We start from the raw sequence: 25,521 nt of genomic DNA on the forward strand, positions 1-25,521 counted from the left end.
GAGCGTGAGGGAGTCGGCGACGACCGCAAGGGAGCCAGCGACCACGAGGGACCCAGAAGACGTCCAGCCAGCAACCGCGAGGGAGCCAGTGATGACGGCGAGAGAGCGAGCGACGACAGCGAGGGAACCAACGACGACCGCGAGGGAGCCAGCGACGACCGCGTGGGAGCGGGAAATTCACATCCCAAAAACATGGACTTCCAACCCTTTGAAGATATTGACTATAAGCCATTCGATCCCGAGAACAATTTGGACCCAGACAACAACTTCTTCCAGAACAAACAAAGGGTAACAAACTCTGACTATTACCTGGATGAACAATTCAACACTAATATAAAATTGGAAAATGCACTTAAACAGTAGAAGTCTCTATAAAAACTTCACAAAAATCAAAGAATACCTGACTAAATTCAATAAATTTAAAATAATTGCCATATCAGAAACTTGGCTTGATGAAGATAAAACAACTGAACTGGAAATAGAAGGTTATGAAATGTTTGCAACTAATAGGGAAAACAAAAAAGGAGGGGGGTTGCAATATATGTAGACAAAGCACTTAAATGCAGTAAAATCGAGAGATTGACAAACACAATAGAAAACCTAATGGAATGTCTAACCATTGAAATACATAATAAAAAGGCATCAAATATCATCATAAGTTGCATCTATAGGACACCAGGATCATGTATTGACACATTCAATAAAAAACTAACAGATATGCTCAGTTACAACAACGATAAGAAAACACGAATAATATGTGGTGACTTTAACATTGACTTATTAAACCCAAATGGACACAAAAAAACAACCGACTTCATAAATACTATGTACAGCAACAGCTTTTTCCCAGTAATCCTGAAACCTAGCAGAATAACAGTTGACACGGCCACATTAATAGATAACATATTTATAAATAAGATTGACCATAAAATGGAAAGTGGACTTCTCATTAATGACATAAGTGACCACCTACCTGTTTTTGCAGTTTTTCATCATTATTTTGATAGAAAAGCTAAGTCAACAACTCACATAACAGAAATAAGACTAAGAACCCAACGCTCCACCGACGCCTTTAAGCAAGACCTAGAAAAACAAAACTGGACCGAGGTCTACTCAAACGAAGACCCAAATACAGCGTTTGAAGTATTTCAGTCTACCATAATCTCTTTATATGATAAACATTTTCCATTAACTAAAGTCTCCAAAAAGTATAAAGACCCAAGTAAGCCATGGATAACGAAAGGCATAGAAAACGCATGTAAAAAGAAAAACAATTTATATAAATAGTTTTTAAAATTGAGAACTGAAGAAGCAGAAAAAATATATAAGACCTATAAAAATAAACTAGTAAATATTATAAGAACCAGTAAAAGAGATCATTATCATGCACTATTAGAGCAGAATAAAAGTAACACACAAGAAATATGGAAGATACTTAACCAAGTAATCAGAAATAGTCCTAAAAAAATGTATTATCCAGAGTATTTTATCAAAGGCAAAAATACTATTTTGGAAAAAACTGCAGAAATAGCAACTGAATTTAATGAGTATTTTGTCAACATCGGCAGTAACCTAGCAAAACAAATTCCTGATCCAACAAACTTGTTTGAAATAGATAGATATGTAGAAAAAAACTCCTCCACGATGTTCCTTACTGCTGTAAAACAAGAAGTATCAAATATTATAAAAACTTTTAAAAATAAAAAGTCAACTGATTGCTTTAATATTGACATGACAATAATAAAGCAGATTATAGAATATGTAGTGTGACCTTTCACGCACATATGCAACCTGTCATTCAAAGCTGGTATCTTTCCATCAAAAATGAAAATTGCTAAAGTTATTCCAATCTATAAAAGTGGAGAAAGACATCGGTTTACAAATTATAGACCAATATCACTACTACCACAATTTTCAAAAATATTAGAAAAACTATTTTCTCGCAGACTTGATAGCTTTATACAAAAGCATGCGCTGTTAAGTGAGAATCAATATGGCTTCAGGGAAAAACGGACCACCTCAATGGCAGTTATGGAGTTTGTGGAAGCAATAGCCACTAATATAGACAACAAAGAATTTACTGTTGGGGTTTTCCTAGATCTAAAAAAAGCTTTTGACACAATAGATCACAGTATATTATTGAAAAAACTAGAAAGATATGGCATTAGAGGTGTAGCTTATAAATGGATAAAAAGTTATTTAGAAAACAGATATCAGTACGTGCAACTCAACAATAAAAAAACGAATCAACTAAAAATCACTCACGGAGTTCCTCAGGGGTCAGTGCTTGGTCCAAAACCATTCATCTTATATATAAATGATATCTGCAAGGTCTCAAAACAATTTAAATGTGTCCTATTTGCTGATGATACAACTTTCTACTGTTCTGGAATAAATCTGAAACAGCTCCTGACAACCGTAGAAAACGAATTAAACAAATTAAAAAACTGGTTCGACAGAAATAAATTGTCACTTAACCTGAAAAAATCGAAGTTAATTGTTTTTGGCACAAGACCAATCAAACACCAAGCTAAAATTATGGTAAACTCAATTGAGATAGAAAGAGCGTATGAAACCAAGTTCCTCGGATTAGTAATAGACTCAAAACTATGTTGGAAGCCACATATCGATAACGTAAAAAGAAAAATAGCCAAAACCGTAGGGATCCTCTACAAAACCAAGGAAGTGCTAAATAAGAGATCTTTGTACACATTATACACTTCATTATTATTACCATATATGACCTACTGTGTGGAAATATGGGGAAATGCCTGCAAAACAAACACACTCCCTATTCTCAACCTACAAAAAAAAGCAATTCGAATTATTAATAGATCAAAATATACGGAACCCACAAATCCACTATTTATCAAATTAAATACGATGAAATTTTATGACCTGGTTGACTTTAAAACCGCCCAATTAATGTACAAAGCACACAATAACCTGCTCTGCCAAAACATTCAGAAGTTTTTCGAAATTCGAGAAAGCAGCTATGATTTAAGAGGTACCAACTTATTCAAAAAACTCAAAACAAGAACAAACATCAAGCAAAGAAGTGTATCTATCAAAGGTGTTAATCTGTGGAATAATCTCGAAACGGACCTGAAAATGAGTAAATCGCTTGCTGAGTTCAAAAACAAATTCAAAAAAATAGTACAAACAACCTACATCAATCAGAGTTAAAATGATAAATTCAAAACATTAAATATAATGATAAATCAGAACTAAGTTGATAAATAGAGAAAGGTATATAAATATCCATTATGAATACAAGAGAAAATTGACACAAAAGTGTCAGGGTGTGGAAGTATATAATCCCGATACAAACCAAAAGTTGTAAAAATATCACGGTTAAGGGTAAAGTATGAGCCTTAATGGAGATTTCTTTCTTCTTACTTTTTTCTTTTCTGATTGATATAAAAATGATTTATTAGATACAATCACATAACGGGGTAGGACTAGATAAGTTTTTTACTTCTTCCTACTCCCTTGAACATAATAACTGTGTTGTATGAAGATTGATTTCTCTCTTTTTTTATCTACCTTATTTTCTGTCAAATTATTACTGTATATATGTTTTATGTTCAATAAACAAACAAACAAAAACACACATGTATGTGTGTACACACACACACACACACACACGCACATCTGGCCGATCACGCATGAATTAGTTTACACTAAACGCTATTCAAATACTCGACATTCAATGATTAATCTTCCTTTTGTGTGCACACGTGCACCCTTTGTGGCTTCCGTTCTCGCCGAAATTTCGAAATCTCCGAGATATGGCGAGGCCATGACAATGCGAGGCGAGGGTATTACTGTTGTGGCGACACCACTCGAGCGAAGCGAGCCTCAGCAGTAGATAGTCCGCTGCTCTCTGCTGTGCGTGCGTCAGCGCGAACATGTACGCAAGCGCGTCCTTTGATTTCAACCAATCAGCGCCGACGCAACCGACGGCACACACGACAACAGCTAAGCTAAGCTAGCTGAGACGACACTCGAAGTCGGACGGACACGTTTTCCTGCCAATCTGTGTGTTTCCCTTTTTGTCCAAATATATTTTTTACGACAACAACTGTCTCATCCACTGCGTATTTAATTCGTTCCACTGGGGTTTAGCAAGTGTGTTTATAAAGAGACGAAAATCTCTTTACTGTTACTAATGTTAGTGCCTCAACATGGCTACGCTCGTGAAAGCAAAAATACGAACTCAAACCCGCGTTCGTTCAATGTTGTCAACTAATATCCGGATTAATTTTGGGCAATTTCTCCTCAATTCTCTGGAGAATTTTTCATTAAAATTTGAAAATCCGGAATTCCGGGAAAATCCGGAGGACTTTCATCTCTGATGTTGTTAACATACTTGGATATTCATACAGGACATATACCGTAGTTGTTTCCCACAGAAATTCTATTGTAAGTAAAGATAGGACACTGCAAATATGATTCCTTATTAGAAAATACTTACTGTATCACTCTACTTCTACTGGTCAGATCACAACCCATCTGCAGCAATGCACTGGCTAAAATGGGTGATCAACAACACAGTTCTCATTAAAAAAGTATGTTAATACTTTAATGGTTTTATTCTGTTGATTTTTGATATGGACTGTCAACAAATGCAGTTTTTTTTTTATTTGTACTGTATCTTGTGCTGACCCATGTGTCAAATTTTAAAAGTCAATGTGGCCCCCGAGCCGAAAAGTTTGCCCACCCCTGATTTAGAGTGTTCAGTCAGCCTGTCATGCATGTTTTTGGAATGTGGGAGGAAACTAGAGTACCCGGAGAAAACCCACGCAGGCACATGGAGAACATGCAAACTCCACACAGGAAGGCCGGAGCTGGAATCGAACCCGGTACCTCTGCACCGTGAGGCCAACGCGCTAACCATTGGACGACCGGGCCGCTCTTCTTAATGCACACTGCACCATAATCATTCTTAAAGTCTCTCCGTCGCAAAAAAGTGTGAATAAAGAAAACAAAATAAAGCAGGTCACCTTTAAGCAATGGTGGCCTGTGACCTGCATCACTCAGCAGTCTGCAATTGCAGCTTGCGATCAGAGCTGTTGCAATATCTATTATTATTATTATTAATAATAATAATAAATCAGTTATACAATAATCATTCAAAGTTCATTTCATGTACGATCCACCAATGGCACTCTCAAAGAATGGCAATCTGGAGAGCCGAGAGAAGCATTTTCAAAGAGTACACGTGAGCTACGATAGTTAACACGCTGCAAAAGTGCTTTCCATGCCTCCGCGTTAGGTCTCGACAAAGGAAGTCAGTGATTTTCACAAACTCTTGTGTCTATTTTTCTATTTTGTTCACCTTAGGGGTCATTGCTCATCATGGCATGCGTGTCGATCGCGGGAGGTTGGTTCATCGAAAAGTAGATCTTAGGTCAAAAAATGTTGGGCACCCATGAGCTACACAGTATCTATTTGATTTATTTTAGTAGCTACACAGTTGTACTAATTTCTAACACCCTGTTATATTCTGATACTATACTAGTATGTATATTGGAACCATAAGGCACAATTTGTAGTGCAGGCGCCAGGATTTTTTCTCTCCTGGGGGTCTTGACCGATATGTGGCGGTGCTGAGAAATTTTTTTTTTCCAAGACTTCACTTGCTTGAAAGGTTCTCTTATTTTTTTAAATATAAGGATAATGCACAGTAGTCGTGCGCGGCCGAGATGTGCATTCAGCATAAGGTCTGAATTTGCCTGAAGGGAGAGATTTGGACCCTACCATCCAATTTTAATAATTGAATATGCCTTTGTATCTCCTTCGTGTGCACTGCTCAGTGTGACAGAAATGCCTAAATTGTACGCCTGTCTTCTGGAAATGCTTGTTGCACACTATACACATTGAAGCCTTTGCACTTATGAGCTACTCTGGTGCTCCTTCGGGACTTGGACCGGGCTCTTTTTTTCAATTCCTCTCTTATTCCTTACCCTGAGATTTAGGGGGGGAAATGTGTTTTTTTTATTTTTTTTATTACAAAGCAATACATTGTTGAGACGGACTGCAAGCTAATTCACTCTAACCTAAGGCGTTTAGAAATTCCCTGTGATGCCCCTTCACGACTCTGAGAGTGGGTATGTTCGGAAAAGTTGGGTGTGCTGCGCTCCCATTAATTTCTGAACACCACTGGCATTGGCACACCGTGTACTTTTTTAGAAACATCCATCCATCCATTCATCCATTTTCTGATCCGCTTATCCTTACAAAGGTCGCGGGGTCTGCTGGAGCTTATCCCCAGCTGTCTTTGGGCAGGAGGCGGGGTCCACCCTGAACTGGTTTCCAGGCAATCGCACGGCACCCATAGCCGAGCAACGATCTGCGCTCACACACACTCAACCTATCATGCATGTTTCTGAAATGTGGGAGGAAACCGGAATACCCGGAGAAAACCCACGCAGGCACGTGGAGAACATGCAAACTCCACACAGGAAGGAATCGAACCCTGCAACTCCACATTGTGAGGCCAACGCGCCAACCAGTCAACCACTGGTCCGCCTTTTAGAAACACGGTTTACACACACACACACACACACACACACACATACATATATATATATATATATATCCATCCATCCATTTTCCGAACCGCTTGATCCTCACTAGGGTCGCGGGGGGTGCTGGAGCCTATCCCAGCCATCTCCGGGCAGTAGGCGGGGGACACCCTGAATCAGTTGCCAGCCAATCGCAGGGCACACAGAGACGAACAACCATCCACGCCCACACTCACACCTAGGGACAATTTAGAGCGACCAATCAGCCTGCCATGCATGTTTTTGGAATGTGGGAGGAAACCGGAGCACCCGGAGAAAACCCACGCAGGCCCGGGGAGAACATGCAAACTCCACACAGGGAGGCCGGAGCTGGAATCGAACCCGGTACGTCTGCACTGTGAAGCCGACGTGCTAACCACTGGACTACCGGGCCGCCCTCAAAGTTATATTTAAAGTGCTATAAAAATAAATATGTATTGTATATACGTGCCCTGTACCTGATTTGTTCGATTAAGTTGGCCCCCATGCAATTGGAATCTGATATATTCAAAATGAAAAAAAAAAATCTGAATCCCCCAACTTTATTTCATTTCCATTTTTATAGTTTTTGTAAAGCATAATTACCTATATTTTAAGAAACCAACAAATACAATAAAAATGAATTACAGGGCACTATTTATTGTACATTACAATAGATTTTTCTTTTTTTAATTTAGTGTCTTTTGTTATGAAGTTTGACATCAACATTTTAAGTCTGAGCCACAGGTCTAAGAAAAGAAAATAATTTTGGCAAAATCATACACATATATATATATATATATATTAGAAGCTGTTTATACTGTAAAGATAGAAGTTTAAGAAGAAGATCAATTCAAACAACGTGCCTTCCTCAGCCTTTCCGCCTAACGATGACACCTATTTTGATGTGATTATCCTGTCATTAACTGTTTGTACGATACCGCATGGACAGCAATGATATCACGAGAAGGGGGAAGCAGGTGGGTGAGAACTGTGGTGTCAAATCAAGAACATAGTTACTTTGGTGTTTTGCCATGAAAACAAAAACTGGTTAGACTTACCTGCAGTTGCTCATATCTTTTTTACATGTCACACATTTGATGAGAATAGAGGACTGTCCATCGATGACAATCGATCACTGATTGGTTCTTACCTAGTGAAGCAGTGCATGAGACAAAAGTATAATACAGACAGTACATAAAAGCAAAGCTACAGCAAAGAAAATGGCACTATCTAGTACATTCAGGTCATCGACATATTGCTTTTTACTTAGATTTGTCCCTGCTTCATTATGAGTGTGATGGGCATTCTTTTGGATAAGTGTGAATTTTATTTCTTGAAACCCTGACTGTGGATGGTATAAATGAGAATGATGCATGCACCCAAGCATGTCACGAACACTGAGGTGTTGTGTCACCCACTGAAAAATTTCTGGCTAAGCACCTGCACGAGACACCTATTTAATCAATCCCAGTTTCTCCACATCTCTCACTTGAGCAGTAATACACTGAGATCCTGTTTTTTTTCTTTCATCAAATCAAATTACCTTGTTTTCATCAAAAGGATTAATCAATGGAAACAAGGTTTGTTTTTGCAAAGCATTCCTGTGAGACTTCTGGCCTTGCAGCGTCATTCTTCTGGGGTAATTGGGAATTGCAGGCTCTGGTAGCTCCCATTAATTGCTGGGCTCACTAATCTGTGAGATAAATTGCAGTTATTTGCTTGACCGTGTCTCAGCAGACATAAATATTTGTGCATTTGTCACAGACGTGAGTCTATCGAAGCATTTACTGTTGTATATTAGATTTAGCAGCTGTTGTGCTGAAATTGGCCTCATTGTACACATTGTAACTAGAGCATGAATGATTGCAGGGAGACATTATGACAAGATTCACAGTACTGGGAGAATTAAAGGTTGAAATTTTCATCTATTCGTCCATGAAACAATTTTCCATATCACTTATCCAATGACAGCTTCTGGGTAACCGACTGTGAGGAGTGAGTTCTGTACTTTATACAGTAGATGGCCAGTTAATCACAGTGGTGACCTAAAGAGAGTGGTAATCATTCACATTCACTCTTAAGAGTTGGGTGATGGTGTTATAATTGTGTCTGCTAACACAATCTGGTGAGGGGGAACCAAGCAAACGTTTAGCCGTTTTTGCTTTGGGAATATGCCATCTTTTGGGGCACTATAAGGCCTTGACATTTTACTTTCCTCTGTCCTTGGTGCTATATCATCTCAGATAGAGAGCCAACTTTAGAAGAAGGAAGCTCCTGATGAATTAAACATGGCAGGTTTAAATATAGACTCCTAGGGGAAAAAGCAGATGGGTAATTTCGCATAGCCCCCCCTTCTCTTATCCTGTGATATAATCTGACTAATTACTGTATGTAGCTGAGTTGATTGGTTTTCTCCTTGTATTCTGTACTCGTTATATTGTCACTGAGTTCTGCAAGGATTATCCATCTGCCACCGTGAAGCCACTAATTGATATATTTTCTCATCATGAGTAGGACAACTATAGTACTTTGTGTTATATTTCCTTTTCTAAGTTTGCTCGGCTGCGAAAACTCCATCCATGCGCAGAATTAGACCACACACAGAAAAATAGCCCACAATGTACTATAAACGAGAACAAAATGAAAGTCCATTTCGTAACATGAAGCCCTGCAGGGAGCCGCCTTCAGAGTAGTGGATCGTCCTTAAAATCTGGCCTGATTGGTCAATGCACAATTCTCCAGAGCAGCGCCTTGGGCCCACCTCAGATCTTGTCCCAGTCAGTCGGTGCAGAATCCATCAATGGTTGGCGGTGAGGTTTGGACCTGGGCCTTTAGTGAGTATTTAGTGATCCAATCCACCTCTTTATAACACCATAACGTAACAACTGGTAGCCCCTGCCCTCCCAAAAAAACACTACATAACTATGTCTACGTTTACACTCCAGAACCTGTTATTAAAATGTTCCTAAAAACAACTTTGCAGATACACAGATGCTTGTCTGTCTAGTCTCCCTCCCAAGCACTCTCATCTGCACGCATCAATCGGAAAAAGTGTGGCAATAAAGAGCATTTCACGTATTTGAGGATATTACCAAAACAAAAAAAATTGTAGTGATCCCTTGCCAGAACACCGTTCATCTTTGCAAATTTCCCCGGTGTGGGACAAATAAAGGTTATCTTATCTTATCTTATCTTTCACGGCTACATCGTTTCACAGATTTTTTTCATTTAGTATTTTTTTTATTGAGCGGTAATTAATTGTGAAAAATAAAGATGACAACTTCGCGGATTTCATTGATCACGGGTTCTTTTTGGAACACAGTCGCCGCGATAAACGAGGGATTACTGTACTTGTATCTTCCAATATATCACCACAGGAACTTCAAACACAATCAATTCACAATCAATTTTTATCAATATGAAAACTTTAACATAATAAATAACATCGTACTCATCAGAGATGCTAATGTAGAAGCTCTGTCTGTGTCGGGTAACTTGTCCACTCATACATAACTACAATGAAATTCCCGTGCCTCACCCCAAAAAAAAAAAAAAAACACACAAAAAAAACTTGGATTGAAAACGAGGCACTCTACAAAGCACCATTGGTTGAAATGACCTCATAATGTCCAGATTTTCTTGAAAAGTACGCTTTGAAAGAGAATTTTCAATCATGGTCCGATATCGTCCTCCATTGTAAATCAAGCTTCGGCCGTCCATCGAGTGGAACCAATTAGAAGCCATATTAGCCGTACCAATCAGAGGCCAGATAAACTCGCTTGTCACAAGGTCTATGGGACGGATTTCCGGTGGTGAATCGACAATCTGATTCGCTAAAAGAAGAACCAGCGATTTTACAGTAGTGTGTGTGTGTGGGTTGGGTGAGATGGAGGTGAGGTGTGTGGGGTGTAAAGCTAAACTATCACTGCAAATCTTGCCCATAAATTTAATTTGTCCTCTTTTCCATTTCACACATTATAACACGTTAGAACTACAATTTTATTGAGTAAACAAATGTACATTCCTTTATCTCGCTCTCTTTTTCTCTCTCTCTCTCTCTCTCTTTCCCCCTCTCTCAGCGGTTTCGGATAATGGATGGATGGTGGCGCCAAAAAAAAAAAATCGTATCCATCTATCTATATGTACAGTATGAATAAATGCAATTCAGTGGATGTCAATTATACGTGGCTTTTCGCTGTTTGCGGGCTGGCCCGGTCTCTATCTTTTACAAACAGTGGTTCCACTGCATACAAATATAAATTGTTTTTATATTTGTATTTTTAAATTAGTCTTCATCAGCATATTTGGTATTGGGATTAATTTTAATACAAAAGTAATTAAAATTAATCAAATTAAATTTCAATATATATACTGTATATATATATATATATATACAGTATATATTTTTTTACAGGATACATTTTAAAAATAACCCTGCCAAACCTGCTTAGATAGTATGAAGTGAACGTGTATTGATCCGTACTTTATTATGCATTGATTCTATCTTTTAATTTTGCTGGATTTTCTCCCAAAATGTATCACATCGATGCCTTTAAAGATGACCCACCAGCTCATCTTTTACTTCCTTTTTTTACTCGTTTTTAAGGCTGTATAATGTTGAGTCACTTTGGATAATGGTACATTTATCAAGACTCAGAGTGGTATCCTTAAACAAGTGCCGGGTGTTGAGAGGGGCAAAGAAGAACCAGAAAGGTTCTGGAAAAAAGAAATAAAAATCCAGGTTAAATTGTATCATTGACATGTTCACTGGTGATTCTCGATAAGGAGTAGAATACATGAAGTATCTGGTCCCGGTGTGGATGATCTCTTGTCTTGCATGTCCATAAGATTATAAAACTTGATGGTTTATGAGGATGTACTCAGCACAAAGAGGAGATGGCTCTTGAACTCAGCCATCCATTTAAATACTCCCATAAAACGAATAGCCGTTCTGTTGAAAATGAAACATATCGTCATTAGTGTGTTGCGTAGGTGGCACGATGAATCAGGCATATTAACTAACCACAATGTATTGTTTATTTTGCAGTGGATGCTTTGAGGTGAGTTACAGTGTTTCTCTGACTGGATTTACACTGGAAGTTTCAATACCAGATAGTGACAACTAGGGATGCGTACCTTTCACATCTGAAACGGTTCTGTTCCGATTCTCTGTACCTGGATATCGATACCGGTGTAGATAACAGATTGACACGGGTGGTCAGATCGGCTCGGCGGCCTGCACCAGTTGATGTTACCTGATATGAGTGGCTGGGAGACAGCATGATGGTGTCCACGATTGTGGTTGGCCCATTTTGAGGAAATGGAATTGTAGTTCTTCTGAGAAAAAAAAGTGATGAATTTTTCAACAAAATCAATTATTAGCACCTTGTTTAATTGTATCCGGGGTGAACCGTACAAATTGCATAATATTGACAATAATGCCAAATGACAAAGTGAGTGGCTTAGATCCCATTACATGGATGATTTTCTCCCGCCCGATAGTGCATGCCATGGTTCTGTTTTTGTGTTTCTCCAGCAGGTGGCAGAGGAGGGTCTTTCCCTCCAGCAAGCACACCTGCTGACAATCATAATCAGCGGCATTTTTAGAACTTCCATGATGCCATATCTTTGTCAGATTATTCGCCTTGGTCACGACTCTCACCAATTGTTGAATCATTTAGATGTCTTCTGTTTCATGTTCTTCGTTTTTTGATCTCTGCATGATTTTTGCACTTACCTTAGTAAGTGTTTTTTTGTTGTTGTAATTATTACTTATGGTTTTGTATTATATGCATTTTGGGGTTTCTTTATCTATTTATGGTAGGCCGGTGGTCCAGTGGTTAGCGCGTCGACCTCACAGTACAGAGATACCAGGTTCAATTCCAGCTCTGTCCTCCCTGTGGTGTTTGCATTTTCTCCCCGGACCTGTGTGGGTTTTCTCCAGGTAGTCCGGTTTCCTCCCACATTCCAAAAACATGCATGGCAGGCTGATTGAACACTCCAAATTGTCCCTAAGTGTGAGTGTGAGCGCGGATGCTTGTTTGTCTGTGTGTGCCCTGCGATTAGCTGGCAACCGATTCAGGGTGTCCCCCGCCTACTGCCCGAAGACAGCTGGGATAGGCGTACGTTCGTCAGTAAAGGTACCACTGTATTCTTGTTAAAATATTGTGCCTCGTGTGTCTGTGTCTGTAAAAAAAGGAATCCGTTCATTGTATAGTTTTTGGAGGAAAGATGAGTCTGAAAGTTAAATACATTTTCTCAGAAAGCCAAGATGATATTCAGTACATGTACATAAGTAAAAAAAAGAATAGATTAGTTTCCTCGGTCCTGCAATGTAACCCACACTCTATGCAGCAAATGAATCATTCAAAAGGAACACTGCATGTGAGGACATAAGCTTTCCATGCCGAAGGTACAGAGTAGGCGAGAGTGGTTGTTCAATTTTAGCTCAAAAGTACAATGTAGCCTGTTTTAATGGACATTAGACTTTCTCTCCAAGACAAGAGGTTAGGTTATTGACGGAAGAACAAAAAACGGAGCAAAGCACAGCCCACAATAGGGCATATTCCTGTGACAAAATTAATCTTTTCTGTGCCATTCTTCTTTGACTTATCACGAAGTGTAGATTAGTTAGTTTAAAGCATGCGTCCCAACCTTTATGAAATTGAGAGCTACTCCTTGGCCACTGGTAAATGTGAAGGGATACCAGTTTGATACACACTTGTGAAGCAACACGTTTGCTCACATTAACTTTAATCATATGTTATTATTCATAATTATTGATATGTGTGCCCTGCAATTGGCTGGCAAGCACTTCCAGGTGTACCCCGCCTACTGTCCGAAGTTAGCTGGGATAGGTTGTAGCACACTTGCGAGCCTTGTGAGGATAAGCGATTCGGATAATGGATAGATGGATGGATGGATATTGAATATGAAACATGTACAGTACTTGGAGAATTTGTCTTATCATTGAGAGGAGGCTTATGTTACAGTGGAAACAAACTGGGTGTATTTTGAACCCAAATTGGATTGTACTTTTCTGTTACCAAACGTGAAATAGAAAGTTGGTTTAATCACTGCATTACTCAAAGAAACATGCGCACTCATTGATCCCCATTAACAAAGCTTCTGATATTTGTTGGAATGCCCCTGAGCGCCGTATTTAATTCTCATGGAATTAGTAGGAATTTCCAGCATCCACATTCCTAATCACATCCATCAATTTTCTAATCAACTTATTCTCACAAGGGTCGCGGGCATTTTGAAGCCTATCCCAGCTGTCATGGGAGCAGTAGGTGGGGTACACCCTGAATTGGTTGCCAGCCAATCTCACCTAATCACATCAAATGGTTATGTCTCAGTGAAAACAAGAAAATGTTGACATTATAATCAGGTTCGCGGATACAGTGAAACTCTTCTAGAACGAAACCTACATGGGCGAAAGTACCCCCTAATGTGAAAAAATCTTCATGCATTAACACCATTCCCATTCTCCTAACCCACATACGACGAAAAAAAACCCAGTTGCGTTATACGAAATCATTTTCTCTGCTCCAGCCTCGTGAAGAGATTCACTACAACAAAGCCTAATCCAACAGCGACCTCTACTGCTTCGTTCGGAAATGGCAACAGCAACCACCACAATGTTTTACACAGCTCCGAGTTTCCTGAACGCAACATACTCATAGCTGCTCTGCCATTGGCTTACTGAGCATCATCCTGGCCTCCGATTGGCCAAGAGGGACCTCACTGTCTATGTGTGTCGATACTGTAGCTTGATCAATGGAAGATAGAGTGTAATGCATCCGATTAGCTGCTCATAGTAAGTTTCTTATGGCTTGACGGACATTCAAATAAACGAACGTTTCCTCGAATGCTTTACTTGTTATCATGCTAAAAACCTTACGCTAACTGGAGCACTAATTAGAGAGAAGGCGAATTCCATCGCGCTAACTATGGCCATCGAGGACTACGAAGCGTCCTGTGGCTGGCTTAAAAGTTCATTGCATGACATCAGCTGAGCAACGGTGTCTTGGGTGGCGATCGAGGGGAGGTCGAGTTAGAGACAGTGAGATCGTGGAAAGAAAAGCCACCGGGTCCAGGAAGTATCTGTTATTGTTAGATTCAGATGCAGCATGAACGTTGCATTGCTAAAATGGCTACAAAACGGACCTTTGGATGTCAAGCAGCTAAGACAAGAAGCGCTCTGATGCTGGAAGAGAGAGTAAAGGTGATCAAAATGAAAGACGGAAGAAGCAAAATAAAAGATCTCAGAAATTGATGTACCGTATTTTCACGACCATTCGGCGCACCGTATTGTTGGGCGCAGTCTCAGTAAGGGGTGCTATTTCTGTATTTGACACATACACAAAATGCACTGTATTATTGGGCGCAGCCAGGCATGGTAAAACATACGCCAGCTTAAACATACGGCATGCATGCACGCACGCTAAAAACATGTTTTTAAAAAGGCAACAGAAGCAAAACTGAGTTCGGTTGTACTTTATTTCGCCATTTCACAATGTACTCACGCGACTGGTACCTGCTAGGGACGTGCCTTTAGCGTCCTCTTACACGCCCACCCTTCACTCATTGGCGGACTTCCGCATGCCTGTCGTTACTCACGTCCGCCTTTTCTCTGTATAAACAGCGTGTCGGCCAGAGGTGCTCTCAGTCAGGCTTTGGAACTCGGCGCATACACTAGACGCTCTGCATTATAAGGCGTCCTGTCCATTTTGGAGAAAATTTAAGACTTTTAATGGCGCCTTATAGTCATGAAAATACGGTAAGTGAAAGTGAATGCTGATCGTCAATTTTGCAATTTCTTTCCCTTTTTTTCTTTCTACACTAACTATATGAAGTGTTAAATAAGTGTGTGCTCATACTTATGCACTATTGGAATAAAAATAAAGAGCACACATACGATTGTGTGTGCGTGTATACATACATTTGTGTGTGTGTGTGTGTGTTTACATTTGAGATCAAATTTGCTTCTATCGCAATTTCCCTTTTTTTCTACACTGACTATATGAAGTGTCAAATAAGAGTGTGCTCATAATTATGCACTATTGGAATAAAAATAAAGAATACACATACGATTGTGTGTGCGTGTACACATACGTGTGTGTTTGTGTTTGTGTGTGTTTTTCAGATTCAGTGTTTACATCTGAGATCAAATTTGCTACAGTGAAAGTTGTGAAAAATTTCTTGCTGCAAACATGATTTCGTTGCAGAGGAGTTTCACCAGTGGCGGACCCTCAGGGCCAGCAAGACCTTCTCTGCTGGCCTAAACATTCATACAATAACATAAATTTAATTCATGTTATTTTATTTTCATAAATATGGAAACAAAATTATTCTCTGTATTCTTTACGTCATATTATTTCCACTTAGTCGAGTGGCTTTCAATGTTATTTCAAATAACATTGAAAGCCACTCGATAAATAACTTATTTATTATGGTAGAGTTTTTAACCAATCATTGCTCGGGGCCTTCAGATTAAACAGAGCAGGCCCCTGTGCGCTAAAGATGAACGGGCACAGTCAGGTTGCAATAGCCAATCAGATCACGAGTCAGCGCACCGGGGCCAGCTAGAATGCCTTACGTCGAGACTGGACGTGCGCGTTCGGTGATTGGATTAGCGCCTGCTAGAGGGAGCTATCACTGCATTTTAACCCAAAATGGCCGAAGAAGAAGACTTTGATCTGGTTGCGGAACTACTTTCCACACAATTTTCAAGACGGACCGTCCACGAAAAGCTGGATATTGTGCGAAGATGTCACCCAACTCCTGCGCTAGCTTGCCTGTCCCAGCAAGGAAAAGGGTTTGTCCGTCATTTTCAGACGAGCAATTATGAACGGTACCCGTGGCTCACAGCATCTGAAAAATGCTGCAAATTGTACTGCTGGGAATGCCTATTGCTTGCAACGGACCGATTTGGTGTTTGGAGCCACAGTGGGTTTACCCATGTAAGTTGTTTTACCAAGGCAGCAAGGAAACATCAGAGCACGGCTGGGCACTTACAAGCTACGGTGAGTTTAAAAAACGTTTGGGGACAGTCGCGTAGATCTGCAGCCCAGTGAACAGGCACTACATTGGTGAGTAAATGAATTTTATTTTACATTTCTTCTTGTCATTTTATTTCGTTGGTATTAAATTAATAGTAACGAAATAAAATGACGAAGATACAAAAATGTATCAAATAAATCTGCTCACCTGCAATTTATAATGGCACATTGTAGTCACCTTCGTGCACTAAAGTTCATTCAATCTCAGCTGCTCAACACCGTCAGTTATTTGCTGTTGTATAGCCTATTCTCAAAATGCAAAAGATCTGTTAACTTTATTTTCAAAGAATAGTTAGTTTTGTTATTGTTTGGTTGGTGTCTTATATGAAACTGCGACATTGCGCAATTTATTGGACAGACTTGTTTAAGATCACACAGCGTAATTTGGGTGGCATTTTATTTACTATTTTTAAATCATCTTTTTATTATTGACAATATCTATAAATTTAGTTTCCTGCTCTTAATTGTGAATGCATACTTGATGGTTTTAAATGCTCCTGAAATTAAGTGCTGCTTGACGAGCCTATACTGTATTGTGTTAATGTATGTGACGTCACTGAACGCCGAAGGTTGAAATGCACGGCCCGCCACTGAGTTTCACTGTATTTACACATTGCTATTTATTATTTGTGTTGTGTATCATAAGCAAGAATCAATTTCTTGTTTGACAATATTAACTGCTGAGGAATTAAATACAAAGTTTTGTAATAGTGGCTTTCAATCAAAGAGACAAGTGCCCTCGTTTGAATTCTTACATTGTCGAGCATACACCATGATGACTTTGAATTTAACCAACTGTGACATTTAAAAATTACGCAACTTTGGCTAAATTATTTAACGTGCATCATGCATATTGCATCATGCAGAAGGCTCCCAGTGAGTGCTTCAGCTAAGCCAAAATTAAAAGGCTGCAGAAGACAAAAATGTGAAATAAAAATGACTGTGTTTCCATTGTATATGTTTAGATTATATTATCGCGTCGACCTCACAGTGCAGTTTCCTTCCATGTTCCAAAAACCTGCGTGGCAGGCTGATTGAACACTCTAAATTAGTGGTTCTTAACCTTCTTTGAGCTACCGAACCCAACCAGTTAATCTGCACACTCACCGAACCCTTCATTCGTGAAAAAAAAAATATATACATGTATATATATATATATTTTTTACAACTTCAAGATATTAAAAAAATGCTTTTATTAAACAGAAAAAAGTAAATACAATTTCAAGAGATACTTTTTTTTTTTTAATTGTACCACGAACTACCACGACAGTCACAAGTTGACTACTGAGCGAAGAAAATTTTCCACAGCACTGATTGGACAAGCAATGTAATGTGATCATCTGCAGCCAGTGATGGCCAAGCAGGCGTGTCATAAATAATTGACATGTTGAGTCGGGTGTGTCTTACCCTGCATAGCATAGGCTCTCTCGAACCCCTGAGGCCGATTCACCGAACCCCTGGGGTTCGATCGAACCCAGGTTAAGACTCACTGCTCTAGTTCGGTGTGAGTGTGAGCACGTATGGTTGTCCGTCTAAGTCTGCCCTGCGATTGGCTGTCAACCACTTCAGGGTGTCCCCCGCCTACTGCCCGAAGACACCTGGGATAGGCTCCAGCACATCCTGCAACCCTTGTGAGGATAAAGCGAATCGGAAATAGGGCATATGGATGAACAACCACCTGCACTTACACTTACACCTAGGTACAAGTAATACCGCTTTTTTGGGCAGTGGGAAAAGGAGTGTCGATCCGTGTCCACCAGCGCGCCATCGGAGGCGGGTTGTGATCGCCTCCGCTTGCAGTTTGAAAGCCTAACACGGGATTTGCCGGTAATTACGTGATGACATAGGGCGATACGTGATGCGTCATAACATCGTGCGCCATTGGCCTCGTATACAGCACGCCCCCACAACAAAGATACGAGATACGAGCCCCTTAAGCTGTTGTCTCAGTCGTAGCAAAGAGTTGATCCTCCGCTGCTTTTTGACTATTTTGAGGACGGTAAAAAGCATGATAAAAGAAAGAACACTCGCTTCCATGTTGCTTTGTTTACCACCAAGAAATCTGTCGCACAATCATCTACGCCAGGGGTGCCCAACCAGTCGAGCGCGGTCGACCGCGAGTTGTGTTGGGGAAAAAAAAAATCATGACATGACAGGACGTCAGTAATGCTATAGCAGGACACATATTTACTTAAATATTTAATTATAAACCCTTAGACAGTAATTAACATTCATCAGCATTGTCTTTATGCAGCTGTGACAGTGTAGCCTCCATTCGCCTTCAGCGAGCTGCTGGCAAGCTATCCTACAGTGCGCAGCCAATGTGTTTATGATTAGACAATTAAGGAGAAGCCCAATCACTCTGTCTCTGTCTCTCTCTCTCTCTCTCTCTCTCTCTCTCTCTCTCTCTCTCTCTCTCTCTCTCTCTCTCGTGCACTTCCCCCAGCAGCCACACTCTCTCACACACACACACGCGTGCACACACAAACACACACACACACACACACACACACACACACACACGCAAACACGCGAAGTAAACACAACACTGATCTAGGCAAGCACTTGATTAGACACTGATCAAAGAGTAACCCACGTGATAAGACAGAAGGGAGGGTGCTGGGCGGGGCTGAGAAGATGCACAGCCAATCAACATGGCTGTGCATCATGGGATAGATCCACTCGTTCTGTCATTGGTCGACGTCGGCGCCGGGAACCAATCAAGTTACAGCCATGCACAAAACCTCTGAGTCATTCTGCATTTTTTCTGAATACAGTACTTTGGAAAAAAAAAAACGTGATGCACCAGGCCCGACAATCAAAGTGCGAAATACCGAGGGATCACTGTAGTGTTCTGGAAACTACTGGTGGCAGAGAAGTATCCCAATCTCAGAAGATGTGCTTTGAACCTGACAGCTATTTTAGGATCAACCTATTTGTGCGAGTCTGCTGTCTCGCACATGAACATCATCTAGTCCAATCCAAACAGACATCTACCTGTTTCATAGCTGGGGGGTTTTTCAGTTTGGTTCATATTAAGGTCAGTAATGGCTATTGCTCATCATGCAGATTAGCACTAGAAGTCCCAGGATTTTCTTACCCCTCCAGAATGCTCAGAGGACCAACAACAAAACCAACAACTCAACGATCCATTTTGTCAACAAGGTGAGGCGGTTCCCCCACCCTGTTCAAATGGAATGTGGTGGTTTTCTTCATGTTAGCATGCGAATGGTCATTGCTGAGTTGTGTTGTTCACACCAGAGTTTTCCTCATTTGCAGATCAATGGTGAAACGAATCCAGCCAGTTGGCTGCCCTTTGGGCAGTCTCTGTAGGAAAGCCAATTGGCTTGGCCCTGGGACTTTCAGTTTAAGACTGGTAGATCTCTGGAGGTTGGCTCCTTGAAAAGTAGCCCTTTGGACAAAAAAGGTTAGGCACCCCTGATCTACGCAATCACAGCGTGGTGACGTAACCAAACACAAAGTGGTGGGACAGGGGCGCAGAATCGCCTTCTGTTGGTCAATGGGAAAGGGACAATATGCCAATTGGTTGCGTGTCGCCACGGATCACTACTACCCACTAATTTCAGTGGGAAAGGGGTATTAGAGTGTTCCATTACCCTACCGTGCCTGTTTTTGCAATGTGGGAGACATTTATTTTCTGATATGGATAAAACACACAAACGCAGTTTTGAATGTTTTTTAGGTTAAATTTGAGATTAAATAAAATGGCACATCAATGCTGTTTTTAGTGTTACATTTTTTTCTGAGTAAAATATTGTATATTTCTCTTGCAAAAATTACTTTTCGAATGAATGAGCAGTGACAGCTGAGTTCTCTCTCTCTCTCTCTCTCTCTCTCTCTCTCTCTCTCTCTCTCTCTCTCTCTCTCTTTCTGTTTTTAAGGGCAAGCGTGATGGCCAGGCTAACTTTTAGCGCATTAGCCAACATTAATATATTTAATGACACAGCTTAAGTAAACTAGACAAAAATACAATGAATCAGGGCACAATCAAGATTCTAAGCATTGTTTTGAATGCTTTTACTTCCAATACGTAAGTGCATTTAATATCAAAAAATTGTAGAACTGCAGTTGATTTCTGTTAAGATACATGTATGCAAGTATTAACCCTGTTGTGCATCCTGTAACCCGATAACATGATAAACTGTCCACTGTACAAACCGCTGTCCCTGAAAGGATTAATTTCAGGTTTGTGGTAGACAAATAGCCACAAAGTAGATTTCTTCCCCGGATTACCAGGACTTGTTCATGAAAACTGAACTTTGTCACTGTAGCAAGGGGCTAATTTTGAGGATTGTCTGTACGTGGCTATATTTGTGTTAGAGGAATCTATGAGCAAAATTGTATCATGTTTAAAGTTTCATTTAATTTGGGCACATCGAAGCGTTTGGGTGCGTATCCAGCACCCCCAAATGCCTGCACACAAAGGCGCCGGCCATCTGGCCGGGGGACTGTTGAAGTCCACAATTAGCACGTCAATACAGGTGGACAACCACAGGGGAGAAGGCGACACTCGGTCACAAAAGGGGAATGAATAATTCGGGAACAGCGGTTGAGCAACAAAAGACGAGTTGAGAACACCCGTCGCGCCCAGACGACATTGACCATCCGCAAAGTCTACAACATGCTAATTCGATGTAGACCAGCCAGAAAAGGCGCCAATGTACTGGTGGTTCAAGTTGGAAAAACAGGTAACCAATCACTACCAAGGAGCCGGACCGGGGTGCGGCATGCAAACATCGGGGGCAGTGTTTTTCTTGTATTTTGCATATGTTGCAATAAAATGTCGAACTCGCGGTGGCGGGACTGAGAGTGTGATCGCGGAGCAACTAACCGTCGTTCGCTCTCAGAGAACCGCTCCCGCCGATATTGAAGACAATTTTCCTGTGTGCCGAGTCTTTTCTTTAACTTTGTCCGAGAGAATCTCTGACAATTTGTCTCAAGAGTTCAACACAATATATGTGATAAGCCAAGTGGCTATATGACAGCAATGCAGCTCAAAATGTACTGATCATGATTCCAAAATAATGTCATTCACAGTACATATCAAATGGCAAGTTCTCATAACCATGGGTTTTGAATGAAAACATCTTAAATTTGACATGTGTGCCCTGCCAGTCCAGATTGTACCTTTGCCCTTACTCAAATTCAAGCAAACTGGCTCCATCGTAATCCTAAACATTGCATTATGGATGGATGAACTTGCATGTCAGAACCACATCAATTGTTCACATCTCATAATCAAACATTTCTAGTGCGCACAAAAAATACAGCGGGAGCAAGTAGTATGCAGTGTAACTATTTACAAAGCTCAACCTCAATTAGCTGCAGGGGTAGGCTTGAGGAAGAAAAAGCGGTGCAGAGATATTTCATTATTCATTGGGCTACAGACGTTGGGCATTACTCATACATCAGAGTCTTAGCTTGTTCTTTCTCAGGTACAGACATTCCATTATTTAAGAAGACAAGTGCCGTGCAGCGCAGAGACTGCTGGTGATGTTTTAAAGATCACGGGAAAGAGTTCTGTTTGATCAGCACTAAATGTTAATTTTTCTGTCGTAATTTGGCTTGAGTTTTTCTAACAGCAGGCAAGTGTGCAAAAACATGTCGGCCTTCATCCTTTTTGGAGAAGACTTGCTTTGAGAGGCTCTTGATTGAAGCAAACACCGTCGGCAGGATATTTTTTCACTGGTGTTGTTCTCTCATTATATCTTTTGTTGTATGTTAAATTCCTGTAACACGATATTGTGATTGAGCTCCTTAAAGCATTTTTGTAATCAACTTTTCCTTGCTCTGCATGTTCTTTGAATAGTTTAGGAAGCTATCATTTATTTACATACTTTGTTTTTGAATGTCTTCTTTTGTTTTAAATTATTTTAATTTTAAACTTTGTGTACAAGGACAAGATATTTAATGTTCAAACTGAGTACATTAGTGTTTCTTCTTAGCAAATATTCTCTCATTTTCAAATTTATGCCTGCAATGTGTTCCAAAAAGGCTGGAACAACGGCAACAAAAGACTGAGAAAGTTGAGGAATGCTCAAAGAACACTTGTTTAGAACATTCTGGAAAAGGTAATGGGAAACAGGTGAGTGTCATGATTGGTTCCAAAAAGAGCATCCCTGAAAGGCTCAGTTGTTCACAAAGCAAGAATGGGGCGAAGTTCACCATTTTGTGAACAATTGTCAAAGAAAATAGTCCAGCGCCTGTGTCAGGTTTTGCGTGGTGGTAGGTGGAGGACTGACAAAGATGTATTTAACAAAAATCTAAACAGGAGTACACTGGAAAAAAACTAACTGAAGTATACAAACAAAGGCCTGAAAACCACAGGAAACCAAAGTAACAAAAAAAGCCAGAAACAAAACATGACAGGGGCACACAGACACACAAATGATCCAACAAAGACTGACAGAACACAGGGAACTAAATGCAAGCAAAGTGACAAAAACAACGAGAAACACGAAGGGTTGAGGGAGCTGATTGGTTAAACACAAGGGGCACGGATGACAAGAACAGGACAAAATGGGCATATGAGGGACCAAAACCAAATGTAATCCAGACAAAAACATAACAGTACCCCACCCTCAAGGGACGGATACGAGACATCCGTCTCAAAGTCACCCAATGGCTTGGCGTGACTCTTTGGGTATGGGGCGGGCTTGCCCCGCCAGAAACAGGAACTGAGGGCGGCCGCAACACTTGCGCCGCTGGAAACAGGAACGGAGGGCGGTCGCAACACTTGCGCTGCTGGGAACAGGAACGGAGAGCGGCCGCAACACTTGAACAGGAATAGATGGCAGTGGGACCAGGCCTCTGGTCCTGCGGGGCCCAGTCTTGTTTGGATCATTCTGTCAGGTTTTGCGTGGTGGTAGGTGGAGGAACCCAAAAATCAGGGAGGCAGGAGGAGTAGGGTGGACTGACCAAGATGTATTTAACAAAAAATACAAACAGGAGTACACTGGAAAAAAACTAAACTGAAGTATACAAACAATGGCCTAAAAAAAACGGGAAACCAAAGTGACAAAAAACCTTAAGCAGATGTCTTGGTGAATAAGCACTTCCGGCAACACACTGCGTGTTTGCTCTGCACTTTAACGGATAACTGCTCACATGAAAAGCAGCTCGATGATTAACCCATTCAGGGACAGTGGTCACGACATTGGACAGCTGCTATCAGGTCACAGGTTATCATTACTGGTGCATCAAAGGGTTGAAACACATATTATACACATACTGTATACTGTATAAAAGTATGTACCCAAAGCTGTTTGGGTTTATTTCTAAAGTCATTTATGTTTTAAATGCATGCCTCTCAAAAGCACTGGATATAACCGCAGACCTCAGGCTCAGAGATGCAGCAAGTGCCCATTGAATTTTGACACTTCTTGGATATTTCAAGCTGCGGTGCATTCACATTGATTTTGCAAATTCAAAGTTGTGTGTAGTCATTGTAATTGTGCTTTAATGACAACAATCATTGTCGGCTCCTTTTTCCCATTTGTTTCATATGTGTGCACAGTGCATGTATGACATAATGACTTCAATTACTACTGATGGGATTCCATCCCACACTTTCCCAAGGCTTTGTTCTGGTTGATTTTGTTAGTGTAAAAGCTTCCTGTTTTTATCCAAGGAGGGAGAATTTAGATTAAATCACCTCATTTACATGTGCTAATATTATAATTAAAAGTCAGACAGCAATCACTTGTGTGTACTGAATCACTTAAAATGAAATATGCCCCCTTTTTTAATATGCTGTATACAGTTTGAAGCATTTGTGATTTTTTAAAAAATTCTCTCTTCCTTTATTTTGTTGGTTTCTAACTATTACACTCTTCCTGAAACCATCCAACACAGATATTGTCACTCCTAAGTAGTCCATCCGAGTACAAAGCTGTTTTTCCATCAGCGCTGCGCTACCTTGAAGATGAAATGTTGCGGGAGAAGCCCTTTGTGCTGTCTGGCTCTTAAATCTCTTTGGCTTTGTACACATTCACATCAAGTGTCAGTCTCTTAAGAGCCTGAGAGGTGCTTGTCATTCACTGTGTTCAATAAGTGCAGGGAATAGTGATGTCAGGGGGAAAAAATGTTTGTTTATGACACAATTACAATGCATGATGTTTTTCCCGATTGAGTTAAAATATATTTGAGTCAAAGTATTAGAATTGTCTTTATTTCTGAATGCTGATTATCTTTTTCTTTATTCCCTTTGTTTCTCCACAGACTCTGAAGTTATTTATAGAAACAGTGATGGACATGTCATCAAGTTCAACATCCTCTCTAACGAAACAGAGATTGTCCTATCAAACACAACATTTGTAAGTTGACTCAAATCTCTATTTTTGGGGGGTGACCCAACAGTTATACTAGAGTTCTGTATTAATCCGACGCCGTATTGTCTCCCTTTCCATCAGATAAATTTCAATGTGGCCAAGTACTCTGTGTCCCCTGACTTGAAGTATGTTCTTTTTGCCTATGATGTCAAACAGGTATGTTTCTTGAAAAACACCATTCATTGTTCATACATTGACTGATTACTCTTCATGAATTTGGAGCCTCTGGACTGGTTTGCCGATTCAAAAACATGTACGTTGTTACATGAGGAGTTAAAAGCTCTAAATAGATGTCCTTTGACTGATGAAAGATCAGTTCAAAATGTACCCACCTCTCAAGCAAGTAAACCATCTTCAGTCCCATACCATGCCCAGCTTCCACATGGTGGTCTTAAAAACAAGTCTTAAAAGCAATGCATGAATGAATTTGGAAATAATACCTTAAAAAGTATTGAATGTTTGATACCTGGGTCTTAATTTTATGTTGTATGTAAGTCCCATCATGATAGTAACTATGTCTATGCATTGCTCGATGAGAAAAAAAACGGACAC

General features: G+C 40.3%; 1 protein-coding gene across 2 annotated transcripts in view; it reads left to right on the forward strand.

The window, feature by feature from the left end:
* Positions 1–25,521, forward strand: part of dpp10 (dipeptidyl-peptidase 10 (non-functional)) — a 207,589-nt gene that overhangs the window by 123,211 nt on the left and 58,857 nt on the right. For both annotated transcript variants that reach the window (XM_086122927.1, XM_086122928.1), the window contains exons 4-5: positions 24,860–24,954; positions 25,051–25,125. In XM_086122927.1, coding sequence (XP_085979053.1) covers positions 24,860–24,954; positions 25,051–25,125 — 170 coding nt within the window. The remainder of the gene's footprint in view (positions 1–24,859; positions 24,955–25,050; positions 25,126–25,521) is intronic.

Source organism: Hippocampus guttulatus, chromosome 11 (genome assembly GCF_054856545.1).
Source record: "Hippocampus guttulatus isolate MCC_2025c chromosome 11, RoL_Hgut_1.0, whole genome shotgun sequence".
Taxonomy (NCBI): domain Eukaryota; kingdom Metazoa; phylum Chordata; class Actinopteri; order Syngnathiformes; family Syngnathidae; genus Hippocampus; species Hippocampus guttulatus.